Raw genomic sequence first — 14769 nt, forward strand, 5'->3', positions numbered from 1 at the left:
CAGAAGAAATAACCTCAGGGAGAGAAGGATAGAACTTTCAGTCCAATTCCCAAACCTCTGGGACAGGGAGAGAGGCTAGGAGGTTCAATCAATTACCCATGACCAGTGAATTAGTCAGTCATGCTCACGTAAGGAAGTCTCTATAGAAACCCCAAAGAAAAGGGTTCAGAGAGATTGGTGCTTGGAGAACAGTGCACCCAGAGAGGGCAGGGAAGCTCTACATTTCTTCCCACATACCTTGCCCTTTGCATCTTTCCAGTTGCCTTTTCGCAAGTTATATCTTTTTATAATAAACTGGTAATCTGCTAAATAAAATGTCATACTGAGCTCTATGAGCCACTCCAGCAAACTGATCAAACCCAATAAAGGGTTCAAAGAAAAATTCACAGACAGTTGATCAAAACACAGGTAACAACCTGGATTTGTGATTGGCACCTGAACTTTTATAGGATCTGATGCTCTCTCCAAGTAGAGAGTGTCTGAACTGAATTAAATTGGAGGACACCCAGCTGGTGTTGCAGAATTGCTTGGTGTGGAAAACCTGCCCTCTCCTAAGATATGGTGGCCAGAAATATCATAACCAGAGTACTGAGAATGTGAAGAGTAGAGGAGTAACAGAGGAAGATTTTTTTCCTTTGCATTTTGATGTTAAAAGTGGGATTTACGACACTTTCCTGGCGGTCTAGTGGTTAAGACTTTGCCTTCCAGTGTGAGGTATGTGTGTTGGGGGGGTTCAATCCTTGGTTGGGGAGCTAGGATTACACATGCCTGTTGACCAAAAAACCAGAACATAAGCAACAGAAGCAATATTGTAACAAATTCAATAAAAACTTTGGAAATGGTCCACATTAAAAAAAAAAATCTAAAAGAAAAGTGGGATTTTTCATTTCAGTCCTGGTTCACAAAAACATGTGGTTTGTGGGGAGGGGGGAATGGATCAAAGGGCAGGGGACAATGACCATTGATTCCCTGGTGGCCATGTGGTCACCCACAGAATGAAGCAGCAGCTGTGCTGTGCTCAGTTGCTAAAGATAAGAGTTACCAATGAGTAAGCTTCATAACGTCGCTCAAGGTGACAACCTTCCAGAGACTTTTAACTCTTATGTTTTCTTAAAACAAGAGAAAGGAACAAATTGCTTCCACCATCTGAGTTACAGGGATCATGGTGAAAGAACTAACTCATTTGCTAAATGGGGCCAATCTCATTATTCACTGGCAAGGCCAGATGCCCAGAAAGCCCAGTTGAATTATCCATCAGCAGTTAGATTTTAAATAAAGCATTGTACAGTAAAACAAAACAAACACACAAATAAGCATGATATATAGGTATTTATCATTAGAGAGAAACAAAGAAAGAAAGAAAAAGGGACTAAGTAACTCCCAGAGAGGGCAAGAGCACAGTTCTTAACAACTGGAAAACCAAAGGGCAATTCTTAGAGAGAGACCTGACAAGTAAATATTTGCTCAAAAGAAAATATAAATCTCTTTGTTCATCTGCAGATTCTATTTGTTTTTACATTACTGAAAATTTTGGACTGACGAAAAGAGTTTTTAGGTTTCAACACAATGAGACTCAGCACTTTCCATCTTCCTCAATGAAAAGTCCTGAAACAATATTTTTTAATATGTTCTTAACAAGATATCCTTTTGTTTTTGTCCTGCTAACTTCATTGACTGCTTTAAATATTTCCCTTGCTTAAGATTTAAGGTCTATGGAACACATAATTTGGCCAAGTGGAAAAAAACCAATCCTATATTACAATTATATATAGAGTTCATAAAGAAAGCAGTTTCCCTTAAGATAAACTCTGAAAATTCTCTCAAGATTATTAAGGAGGCAGTTGCAATGGAAACAAGTGCTATATTTGATATACTCAACATTTATTTCTCCTTTTGTCTAACTTACTGAATGTATTGGGGATATACATCAATACATAAAAACTGTGAAATCTATTACACAATGGAATTTTTAGCAGGCCCAGGAAAGATTGAGGGTAGGAAGAGAAGGGGATGACAGAGGATGAGATGATTGGATGGCATAATCAACTCAATGGACAAGAGGTTGAGTAAGCTCCGGGCGATAGTGAAGGACAGGGAAGCCTGGCATGCTGCAGTCCATGGAGTTGCAAAGAGTCAGACATAACTGAGTGACTGAACAACAACAACAACAAAAATAATGTTGTACAGTTAATAATATGAAGATATATGATGGAATTTCATAGTTTATGCAATATAAACTAAGCAAAAAAATTTGACAAAATCTTCAGTTCAGTTCAGTTCAGTTCAGTAGCTCAGTCGTGTCCAACTCTTTGCGACCCCATGAATTGCAGCAGCCAGGCCTCCCTGTCCATCACCAACTCCCGGAGTTCACTCAGACTCACGTCCATTGAGTCAGTGATGCCATCCATCCATCTCATCCTCTGTCGTCCCCTTCTCTTCCTGCCCTCAATCTTGATTGCATATTTGATAAAAAAAGATCTATATCCATATATATTGAAAAGATCATATAGATAGATACATATATCAAGACAACACTGTTATCTGCTAAGGATTATTTTTACTTCTTCTTTTTCCTTCTCTATATTTCTAAATATTCTGAAACGCTATGAAAATATATTATTTCTGGAGTTAAAACAAAAACATTACTAAATATCCAATGTCCAATTAGTATGATAATTAAATCAGTTCCTGTAAGACTTCCCATCATTCTAATGTTGGGTCTAAATGATCCAAAACAAACAGATGTACTGAGTGGCCCAGTGTTGAAACCTCACATAGACGTTGCCTAAGCTCGACCTCTGTCATTTCCAAAGTGTGTTCCAGCATTCTCCTTGCTGCTTTAGTAGCTAGAAATGGAGAAAAGCAACAGATGGTGACAGCTGTGCCTGTCAGGGTGCCAACCTCGAGAATGGAATTTCTTCTTCAAGATGATTTTGCAGGGGTACAATGATATCTGGAGAATCTAGGCACAAAGCTTTCCAAAATGCAAATGTTTGGGATTTTAAAAGAAAGGCGATTATGTAAGAAGATCTTATAGTTTAATATGAAGGCTTTTGTTTCAGAAAAGAATAAAAAGTTAACTAAATATCTGAAGTAGACTGCAGAATTTCTTTTACTAAACGTTCTTAAAATCGAATGTTACGTTATAATTCATTTTATATTATTATCTGTGGAGTGGATCTTTTACCTTTTAACCTCTGGCTCCAACATGAACATCTAGCTATCAATGAATGTATTTTCAGAGTATAAAAATTAATATTATCATTAGCTTAAATAAAATGTAATTCATAAAGTCACATTCTCTATTAGGAAAATTTACAGTACTTTCCCAAAGCAAACCAAATAACTTCTGTTAAAAACGAAAATGTTTGAGTTTTAAAGTCAGACAAATTTGAATTTTGCCTGTAGCACCTTTTAGTAATTGTATAACTTGGAGAAACCTTGATTTAGGGTTTTGAGTTTTTTGCCTGTAAATTGCCACCAATCATGAGGGTGTTTTTAAGGCTCAAAGATACTTTATTGACACAGTTTCTTCCCCTTTTACAATATATGATGCAATTTCTGCAGTAATATGGTTTTAGCACACAGCTACCTTTCCTGAAGTTTATATGTCATGTTCCCAGAAGTTTATAGGTAGAAGTATGTAATAAGCAATAGCGTAATAAAAAGATTCTTCAATTTTGCTTTGAAGATTGTGGCACCCAAGCTCCAAGACAGTCCCCAGTGATTTTAAGCCCTCTGCAGTTTTATCCATAAAAAGGCACATAAGACCTAGCAACCCATTTTTTAAAAAAATTTATTTCATTAAAAGTCACATAATATAAAACATACTATATTAACTATATGTAACTACATTTTGGCCTTCCCAGTGGCTCATTGGTAAAGAATCTGCCGGCCAATGCAGGAAATGTAGGAGACATGGTTTCAATCCCTTGTCTGGGAAGATCACCTGGAGAAGGAAATGGCAACCCACTCCAGTATTCTTGCCTGGAAAATTCCATGGACAAAGGAGCCTGGTGAGCTACAGTCCATGGGGTGCAAAGAGTTGGACACCACTGAGCACACACAGCACAGCACAGCACTACCATATATAAAATAGACAGTTGGTAAAAATATGCTGTATGACTCAAGGAACTCAAACCAGGGTCTGTAACAAACTAGAGGAGTGGGATGGGGTGGGGGGTGGGAGGTGGGAGGGAGGCTCAAGATGGAGGGGACATATGTATATCTATGGCTGATTAATGTTGATGTATGGCAGAAACCAACATAATATTGTAATGCAATTATCCCTCAGTTAAAAATAAAGTAACAAAAGCTCAACATTAAAAAACAATGGTAGAGATTTTTCTTTGAGGTTTTTTATATTCATTTTCTTTAGGAACTTGGGACTAGTTCTCAAGACTGCATTGGAAGACATTACATTGCATTAGGCTTATGTCTTGCATCTATTTAATATTTTGGACTTGGTACTTACTATCAGACCCTGAATATGCTTGACACACAATAATTCGTAATTTTCCCAAAGTCTGCATTTGCTTCCCACCTTCCGTGACCTTGCCCACAATGACCATCACTCCACTGTCTGCAATCACTTAGCCTACGCATGAATGCAGCCATCTTGGTCCCCACCATATAAGCAGTCACTATCAAGAGGTATGGAGATGGAAATGGCAACCCACTCCAGTATTCTTGCCTGGAGAATCCCAGGGACGGAGGAGCCTGGCGGGCTGCTGTCTATGGGGTCACACACAGTCGGACACGACTGAAGTGACTTAGCAGCAGCAGCAGCAACATCAAGAAGTATGGGCTTCTCAGATGGTGATAGTGGTAAGGAATCTAACTGCCAACCCAAGAGACACAAGAGACACGGGTTTGATCCCTGGGTTAGGAAGACCCCCTGGTGGAGGAAATGGCAACCCACTCCAGTACTCTTGCCTGGAGAATTCCATGGAGAGAGGAGCCTGTCAGGTTACAGTTTATGGGGTCGCAAAAGACTTGGACACTACTGAGGGACCGAGTATGCATACACGCATCAAGAAGTATACAGGCTAGAGTGGTTTTCACAAGTTCAGAACTTTCTTGGGATAAAATATCCTGGGTCCAAAAGATTGCGCTAAATCATAGTCCTCATAGGCAAAAAGTCTGAGTGTTAGGACATAGCCCAAGCACCTTTATTTAATTTTATCCTATATCAGAGTGTTTTTGCTGCTTGTTTGGGCTACTGTCAGTGTGACTTTAGTCATATATTTTTTGGTACAAGAACCATATTCTTGAGGACAAGTTGTAAGCTGTCATAGCCTCATTATTTCTTGAAGGCACTATCATGTCTTAATAAAAACTGAAGTGCAGATCTTCTGCTTTCGCATACATTTAGCTGCTCTCTGGCATCTACTCTGCCTTTACTTGTTAATAGTGTCCCAATTTTTATTCAGGTAACCTCCCCTCTTGTAAACAGATGGTGGATTTTTAGGGATGTTCTACGGGTGAGGCATATGGTTTTAGTTTGAGATAATGTGCCTTATTTTATTAGCTGGCCACAAACTGTTCACGGATGAAGTAAGTAACTTAATTTAGTTGATAGTCTGGGTAATGGTCTGGGTGAGTGGTGAGTGAGACAAGAAGCTTCTGGATTCTAGGAATCCCATAGAGACCATCTTGGGCTCCTGGAGACTCTCCATGGTCTTATGTGCTTACAAAAGTCTTCCCACTGCCCCAAGAACTGCTGCTATATCTTCTCCTTTCTTCTCCTTCTCCTTTCCCTCCCTCCCCTCCTTTTCTCCCCTCCTTCCTCTCCTGTCCTCTCTCCTCCCCTTTCCTTCTTCATCCCCTTCTCTTCCTCCTCCTCCTATCCCTTTTCCTTCTCTCAAATCCATTCTGTGGAGTAAGCCATAATCTTACTATATAATCCCCACCCTTTATATTCCAAAACCTTCCTATTCCCCAGTCTTCTCATATTTTGCCCAAGCTAAAGCCTTCTTCACTCAGCAATCTATGCTGAACTTGCTGAACTGAAAAAGCTTGCGTCTTCTTCTACGCTTCCATTTTCTCTCACACCCTGACTTCCCTCTTTCTTAACATGGTAGCCTTGTGACCTGATGTATATTGATGGAATTCTCAGCACATGTTTGGCTAGAGCCATTTTTTTTTTTTTAACTCCTACCACAGCCTTGATCTTGAGGACATTCATATTTTTTCTTTGTATAAAAATTGGAACAGCTTCTTAATTGAGCTTCTGGAACATAGTTAGCATGCTTTAGGATAAACATTTTAATTGTGCCGTCCTCTCCCTGGAATAAATAAACTACAGATTTTCCTGATTATAAAGGAAAGACAAAAAGGAAAAAAAATCATTTGGGTTAGTGCCAACAACAGGAATCAGGAAAATAAGAAGGATACATGCAACTTTCAAGTCCTTGTTAAATTTTTTATTTTAAAATTCATGGTCTTAAAGACGTCAGGAATAAGTGAGAGAGAAAGAAACAAGTGATCTCTCCTCTAAGCTAGGAAGTCTTAAAAGTTATTTACATGTATATTTTGGAAGTTGGGAGTAGGTTTTTACCCTGGCTGAAAAAGACTGCAATAATTTTCCCCAATTTAGGAAATGAATATTATTGATACTACTCATTTTGGTATAAATTAAGCCACAAAATAATTCTTTGGTATCACTGCAATATTTTCTATACACATACACACACACACGTGTGCAAACACATACCAATTACTCCACCTAAGTCATTTAGCAGCTGAAATATCTCCCTTTCACTACGTATGTTCCATTCCTAACTCTCCTTTCTGTATAGAATGAACCATCAAACCAGCTGATAGTTGATTAAATGTTGACACTCTGCTTTTTGAGCAAGCTGAAAATTATTGATTTATTTAAAAATAACCCTTCTTCCCTGGTTTTCCTAGTAAATCATCATGTGCCTAAGTAATGTAAGTGGATTACAGGAAACATTAGCACTAGTAATTGTTGTTGCCAGCTATCAGAGCCACAGAATGGTTAGAGTCTAGACCAAGAGAGGTTAGTGAAGGCTAATGCAGCAAAACTGCCTATTGCCTCCATGTCATCATCACCCCAAAGAAAAAGCATAGCTTCTTCATGAATCTCCAAACCACAGATGGACTAAAAGTGAAATGACCTGCCAGAATTCCTCACTGATGCCTTTTATCCTCCATAATATTAAATTAACTTGACAGTGCATGACATCAGAAGATAGAACAAACCTCTTGATCAGTAATTCATAGTGACTTTAAGAGTTGATAATGATGAGTGTATGATGGTCACTAGAGGAAATATCTCTCCTGAGTCCGAGCATTAGCACAGGCATATAGAGATACAGCAACATTAATATCATTTGTCTTCACTCAATAGACACAGTGCATGGCTTTTACCTTCAGAACATCTGTTACTCATGTAAGTGCAGAAAATTTGTCTGAGTTTTTCAAGCAGCAAAATGACCCACATTTTTTTCCTTAACAAAAGCTCATATTATGTTCTCAATTTATGATTTTTTTTTGGTTACCAACATTCCTCCCAGACATTTCCCAACCAAAACAAAAGACTCCATTTCACTTGTAGATACCTCAAATGATGGGCATTTCTAGATACTCAAAATGATGGCTGGATCATAATAAATATTAAGTGCATGCTAGTTGAAAACATCAATGAATGGATCTTTGATTCTCCATACTTAGTTGTCATATATGTGGTAGATAAAAAAGTAAAGAAAAGGAAAAAAAGGTTATTAATTTTCATTACATTAGGCTTATAGAGAGGTTGCCAAAATGCAAACATGGTTTCATTGAATCATCTTAAAAGTCAACATACTTGGTTATATTTGGAGACAGAAATGTGATCAACACTCATTTAGCTACTGCTTTGTTGTTTTAATGTGAATCCTCCTATTGTAATTTTAAATTTGAGAGGGACTGTAGTCCAAATGCTCTGTCAACCTTAGCATAAGTTTATGATACTTCCAGAAATTGGGACCCTCTGGTCTAGGTTACAAATCCTAAGAATGCAAACAATGGACCCACTGCATCACCTTGATTAATAAAAGGTGATGCTTGTTCACTGATATTAGGAATATTATCCATCAATTACTTCCCAACCACTTTATCTACTCCAGTTAGAGAATTCCCCTCCTTCATCATCACTTCTTCCCTTTCAGGGTCCTTTCATTTCTTACCATTTGAGTCAAGTGACCAGAAGATCTTTAATAAATACTATGTATATATATGGGCTTTCCTGGTGGCTCAGTGGTGGAATCCACCTGCCAATGCATGAGATGCAGATTTGATCCCTAAGTTGGGAAGACCCCCTGGAGAAGGAAACAGCAACCCACTCCAGTATTGCCTGCAAAGTCCCATGGACAGAGGAGCATGGTGGGCTACAGTCCATGGGGTCGCAAAAGAGTCGGACATGACTTAACAACTAAGCAACAACAACAACAACAATTTATATATATAAACTGAGACTCAAGCCAATCTACTTAGAGCAAATTATCACAGAAAGCAGGAGGCTAAGCTCAGGATATGATCCAAAACTGCAGGATATGAACCAACATAAGTAAAGACTTCCTGATACAATTTTTTGTTCAAATTATTAAGCACCTACTGTGCACCTTGCATTGGGCTGTGCAGAGAAGATACAGACAGAGTTTCTTATTTTATGGGCCTACATTCAAGAGGAAGCCAACAGATAATAATCAATTAACAAAAAGGAAACACCAGAGAATAAGAAATGCTATGGTAAATAGTCATTGAGATCCAGTGATAACTCGTCACCATTAGGTTTCATTTGTTTGAAAGCATCAACCACAGAGGAAAGCATCAGCATCAGTTAAATGCAATACTTACCACCACAATCACATTTGCTGCTGGGACTGGGCGGTTTTCCACTTCAAGGTCTTGACCAGCCATGGCCAACAGATTGAGAGATGGGTCATATGCGGGTTTAGGAAATGCTGAATTAACAATTTGGTGGTGTCTGCCTATTTGAGCTTCAGAAGAGGAATGGTAGTTATGTTTGTGTATCTTTTGTGGAGCTATATCCAGGCTCTTCTCAATGTCTTGTGAGTGGTGATAAATGAATGCTGGCTTCCCACTCTTCTTCTGACGAATTGCCAAGAAGTGATCATTATTTCTTGCAAGGCATCCTGAAAGGGGGAAGAAGAAGAAGCAAAAATCAAAGACCTTCTTCACTGAGCTGAATAGATTATCTGATAAAGAGAATTACCTGTTCTTAGAAAGCTTTAAGACTTGTGAAGGATTTAGATCAGTTACTCTCCATTTTCATCCCTACTCCATTATCCCCAATAAAGAGAACACACTTGGTGGCATGGAGGCATGTCAGAGGTTTTGGGTACACAGAAGTGGGTATAGTTTGAAAAAGTCTTATATTTCAGATATTCTAATACATCTTTTAGTCAGGAATTTCCTCCTTTATCTAAATGCATGGCTCTAACACCTTGTTGATCAACTCTTCCTGGATGTCCTACCTATTCCTCAAATGACAACCCTTTATATCATATTCAAGCTTTCCTCCCTTTAATCAATAGCATTTCATACAATTCTTATTTCATACTTCTTTTATCCTGCTGATATTTTATAATCAATTATGTGTAATTTTTAATGCTTGTAGACTATTTGAAGCTGACTAAGGGCAGAAGTCTGAGTATACTCATTGTGGTAGCAACTCCCAGTTGTATAATATCCATTCTCCCCTTCTTACTAAGTAATATGGACATCCCGATAAAGTAATACATTCTCTTTTATTTTGTCTGTTAGGTAAATATCCATTGACTTGAATAGCTCTTTTATTCTTTTTATCATTGGCCACAGAAGGAAACAGATAACAGATACATGTAAGTCTAAAGAGTATCACTAGGTCACATGCAAATTAGAAAAGCAAATAAGATCTTCTATATAAGACGACAAGCAGATTGAACAGATCACAACATAATAATGCCATCCACCTTGTGCCTGGCAACCTAGGCACCACAGATTTTTCCCTCAGGATGCCTATGGCAACAATAAGCTGTAAAAATGCTCTCCCCAGAAGATGACTTCCCTCTTTTTATAAGAATTCTGGGGTGCCTTGAATTCTTACCAAATATTTATAGTAGAGAAATTGCTAGTTTTTATAGCTTTCCCCCCCATGAAGCCTCTGTGACCAGCATATATTTACAGCACTTTCAGTAATGTTATTTTACCAATATGCTCTCAACTCTCACTTAGGGATAAGAAGACAGGTTATTTTTTTTTCAGTAAGCTCAACTGCATTTACCATGATGTAATTGTTTGGAAACCATTGGGTCCCAGTGCCTTTAGGCTTTTAGATCATTCCAATCACAATTAAATTCTATGTGAATTCTGAGACAGTAATAGAAACTAGTCCTCATGTCTTCAATCCTCAGCATGCTGAATAGACTAACTTTTTAGAAAAAGAAATCAATTTACTACAACCATTCACCAACATTGATGATTAGACAGTATGACCTTGAAATAAGTATAAACTTTGTTTCTCTGAATGAAGTAGGAATTCCTCAGATTTGGAAATGACACTGTCATTAGGAACATATATAAATGAATATGGTCCTTCACTGTTAATATTCTTGCTGTGTTTTATTAATGGAGAATGGTGATAAAATATTTTAGAGATATATTAACTTTCTGACCACAAATGTTTGTTTAAATTTTACTAAAAGTGATTTAATAAATTATATTGTAATGTCCTACAGTAGGGGCCCCCAGCCTCCAGGATCTAATATTTGATGATATAAAGTAGAGCTGATGTAACAATAACAGATATAAAGTACACAATAACTGTAATGCACTTGAACCATCACCAAACCATCCCCTATCAGGCCTGTCCATGGAAAAACTCTCTTCCATGAAACTGATCCCTGGCACCAAAAAGGCTGGGGCCACTGTCCTACAGTATTTCCATACTATAGGTGAACAGTTTCCTCCCTCCCCTGTTAGAGGACTGAGTCTGACATTGTAAAGAGCAACAACGGAGTGGTCACCTTAAGGTTAAGAAACAGAATGGAGATACTATTTTTATCTTAGCTGACTTTGTAAACATGCCTCACTTAAAGATGGTCCCTTGTTTCAGAAAGGCATACTGCACACTTGAATGAATTTGGTTTCTCACCTGAGGGATTGGTTCTCCTACCAAAAAGAGGGATTATAACCCTATCTGACAAGATAGTGCTATAGAAATAGGCATGTTAATTAAAAAATTAACATGCAAAAAAGACTGGAAGTCCTTGCAATATTTGGGAAGAGGAAAAAGGAAAAAACAAACAAACATGGTAGGGGATGGTGAAGAGTTTCACTAAGAAAAAGAAGCAACTCAGAAGATCAGAAAACGCAGATTTATGAGAAGGGGAAAAATTAATGAAGAGCTGAGACATTTATCTTCAATCTTTCTTTTTATATATCAGGTTTCCCTGATGACTCAGTGGGTAAAGAATCCACCTGCAGAAGACACAGGAGATGCAGGTTCAATCCTGAGAAGGAAATGGCAACTCACTCCAGTGTTCTTGCCTGAAAAATCCCATGGACAGAGGAGCCTGGCAGGCTATGGTACAAAGGGTCGCAAAGAGTTGGACATGACTGGGTGGCTAAACATACAACATGTGATATCAATCCCCAAAAAATAGAATAGGTGAGTCCAACTAATAAGGTCTCTTGTACGAAAATAGGCCTACAGAGAAAGATGAAAAAAATCTAATTTTAAGTGCAATTGAAACACAACTAGAATTTCCAGCCCTATCCAGTTGTATATGTGAAAAGACTCAGCCCTGCCTTGTCCCTGAGTAATGAGAACCAAGTTGGCATCACTATTAGGAACCCTACCAAAGACATTAGGAAAGAAAAAGTTTTTCAAAGTGTTGTGCTTAGATCCCTGCATCAAAATTACCTGGGATATTAAGACTTAGATCTCCATATCTTAGCTGAGAACTACCATAGCAGACTCTTTGAAAAGGTAGCTTACAAATCTGGATTTCTAATCAAAATTTTCTCACATTACAACTCTGAAGTTGAGGACCACTGAGTTAGTGGTCCTAACTTTGGGATAAATTTTATTTTTTTGTCTTCAAATGTTACCTCTTCACTTCAACATTATTAATATATTCAGGTAAACATTTTGGAAATTTTAAGATTCAGATGCCTATTAAAGATCAAAGTGTAGATGTTGAATTAGAAATTTAATAAGTATATACTTCATGGTTGGAGAGAGACAGATTTGTGAATCATCCAGTATGGATAAAATTTAAAGCCAAGTGACTGGAGATTCCTGGAAAAGAGAAGAGTATATAGGACAGAGCTCATGGTAGAATTACAATATTTAGAGTCAAGAAGCTGAATGAAATAGAGCCAACAATGACAAATGAGAAGGAATGGTAGTAAAGAAGGAGGAAAACCAAGGAAGAGTAGTTCCTAGAAGATTAAGAAAGAAAATGTTTTAGAACCTGTATGTATTATAAGGTCTTAGGAGCAACTGAAAAATCAATCTTATAGTGATGTCTCTAGAAACTTGAATATAAATGGAATTTCCATGTGTTTCCAAGTAAGGTAAGTCCCACTGAAGACATACTTATAGACTTAAAAAAATTACAAAGCACATAGGGATTACTGCCATGAGAGATGGTCAGAAGATGGAGAAGTGGGTAGATTCTTAACTAAGAAAGAAAAAATGAAAGAGAAAATTGAAGGGGGCTTCAAAATAAGTTAATTAAAACATCCAAATAGAAAAGAAAACAAGAATAAGGGATTTGAGGAAAAGAGAACTGGCATGTTTCAATTCAAGTGAAAATCATAGAAATGAAAAATATCATAACTGAAGAAATGCAATATGTGGGTTAAACAGTAGACTAGACACCACTGAATAGAGAATTGGTAAGTTGGAAAAGTTTAGGTAATAATTCAGAAAGCAGCACAGAGAAATTAAGAGAGGAAATTAGAAAAAGAAGGTTCCTTTGGGACTCTAAGACCCATACCTACTGGCATTCATGCTCATTAAGAGTGAGTGAGACCTCGCTTGTGATGGGATGTCCTTTCTGTGATTCGGCTAAAAAAAGATGACTTCTGTGCTGCTAGGAGACTCCTTTTGACTTTGATGAAGCAAGTTGTTGGAGAGGTCCACGTGAAGAAGGAGGCTTCTAGCCAAAATCCAAGGAAGAACTGAGGCTCTCAGTTGCAACAACGATTAAGGAACTGAATCCTGTCAGCAATCATGTAAATAAGCTTGGAAGCAAATCTGTCCTCAGGTGAGCCTTCACCTAGGAGCCTAGCTCAGGCCAACACTTTAACTGAAGCCTAATGAGAGACCTTGAAGCGGAAGTCTCCAGTAAGCCATGGCCAAATTTCTGCCTCACAGAAACCAAGAAATACTAAATATGTATTGTTTTAATTTGCTAAATTTTATAGCAGTTTGTTATGCAGTGATAGGAAACTAATGCCAAGAGACTGAGTGATTTTTGAGGATAACATGGTACATTGCAAAATACCTTTAATAGCATTTAAGAAATGAAACATTAGGCAATTGAACATTTTATAAAATTTAGAGAGGGAAGTGATAATGTAAATTTTATATTTCTCAGAGATCACTCTGGCTGTACAATAAAATGGACTGGGAGGAAGCAAAAGTAAGTGCAAATGAACTGGGTAAAATATTTTAGAAGACAGTAGAATAGCCCAGACAAGGTGGCAGGCAGTAGGAAGACAAAGCAGAGGTGAATTCCGGAAGCCTTAAGATATGGGGATTGATGCAAAAATAAAAAGGAATAAATTCAGTAATTGAGTTAATGTTGTAGGAAGGAACTAACAGTGGATATTTAAGAATATTTCTAGCTGGCTATTCAACGTATAAGGGTGTCCTTTATTGAGACAGGGAAATGTGATTCTGTAGTGCCTACAATATATAGAAACAGAAACATCTAGAAAGAAATTACATTTATATGGAACCCAGGAGAAAGTGCTGGACTAAAGATAAATACTGAAAAACCATAAGCATACTCAAGGAAAAGTGAGTGCCAGAATGATGAGTCTGCCTTGTGGAATGAGAAAAACTATGAGTCTACAGCAAAGATCCAGAAGAAGCCACATTAAAGGAATGTTTGGCCGGAGAAGAAGAAAAATTAGAGACTGTGGAAGTATGGAAGTCGTGGAAAGAGTGTACCAAGGAGTCTGGGATTGGCAGTGTCCAGTGTCACTGACAGTCTGAGAGTTGAAACAACTCTGAACACTTGCATAGGATTTACTGACCTAAAATTCATCAATGGACAGCTGACCCTGGATATTCAGAGCGTCAGACTCAACATGCAAAAGCTCTGGGTATAGCATTAGAAATACAAAGCTAACCATCCTCCACTGTTGAGTCTTTAAACAAAAATAAAGTAATTTTTAAGGACTTAAAAGGTTAAGGAAGATTCTGAGTCTGGGTAAGACTCACTCTGCCTTGTTAACTATAATAAACAGAGCTATAAAATCTAAACAAAATGCATAAAACAGCTTTCTGAGGACTCTGGGAAATAAACAGTAGCAGAGCAATTAGGGATGAAGAACAGAATTCAAAATTGCACAACACCGGCAGTAAGTTTACCATTTCTCCCTGCCTCCAGTATTCTCTAGCCAACCCACAGTGTACACCAGAGTATAGACAAGGATAGCTCCAGGAGAAAATACAACACCATAATTTGTGAGATGCAGTCGAAGCAGTGCCTAGAGGAAAGCTTACAGCATAAATGTTTGTAT

General features: G+C 37.8%; 1 protein-coding gene across 2 annotated transcripts in view; it reads right to left on the bottom strand.

Annotated features, from left to right (window-relative positions):
* PTPRR (protein tyrosine phosphatase receptor type R) overlaps positions 1-14769 on the bottom strand; it is a 268902-nt gene that overhangs the window by 233530 nt on the left and 20603 nt on the right. Inside the window, exon 2 of one of the 2 annotated variants that reach the window (XM_006058411.4) lies at positions 8863-9161. In XM_006058411.4, coding sequence (XP_006058473.2) covers positions 8863-9161 — 299 coding nt within the window. Of the gene's footprint in view, positions 1-8862; positions 9162-14769 lie in introns of those variants that run through there. The other variant, XM_006058412.4, reaches the window with a different exon arrangement.

This window comes from Bubalus bubalis, chromosome 4 (genome assembly GCF_019923935.1).
Source record: "Bubalus bubalis isolate 160015118507 breed Murrah chromosome 4, NDDB_SH_1, whole genome shotgun sequence".
NCBI classification, from domain to species: Eukaryota; Metazoa; Chordata; class Mammalia; order Artiodactyla; family Bovidae; genus Bubalus; species Bubalus bubalis.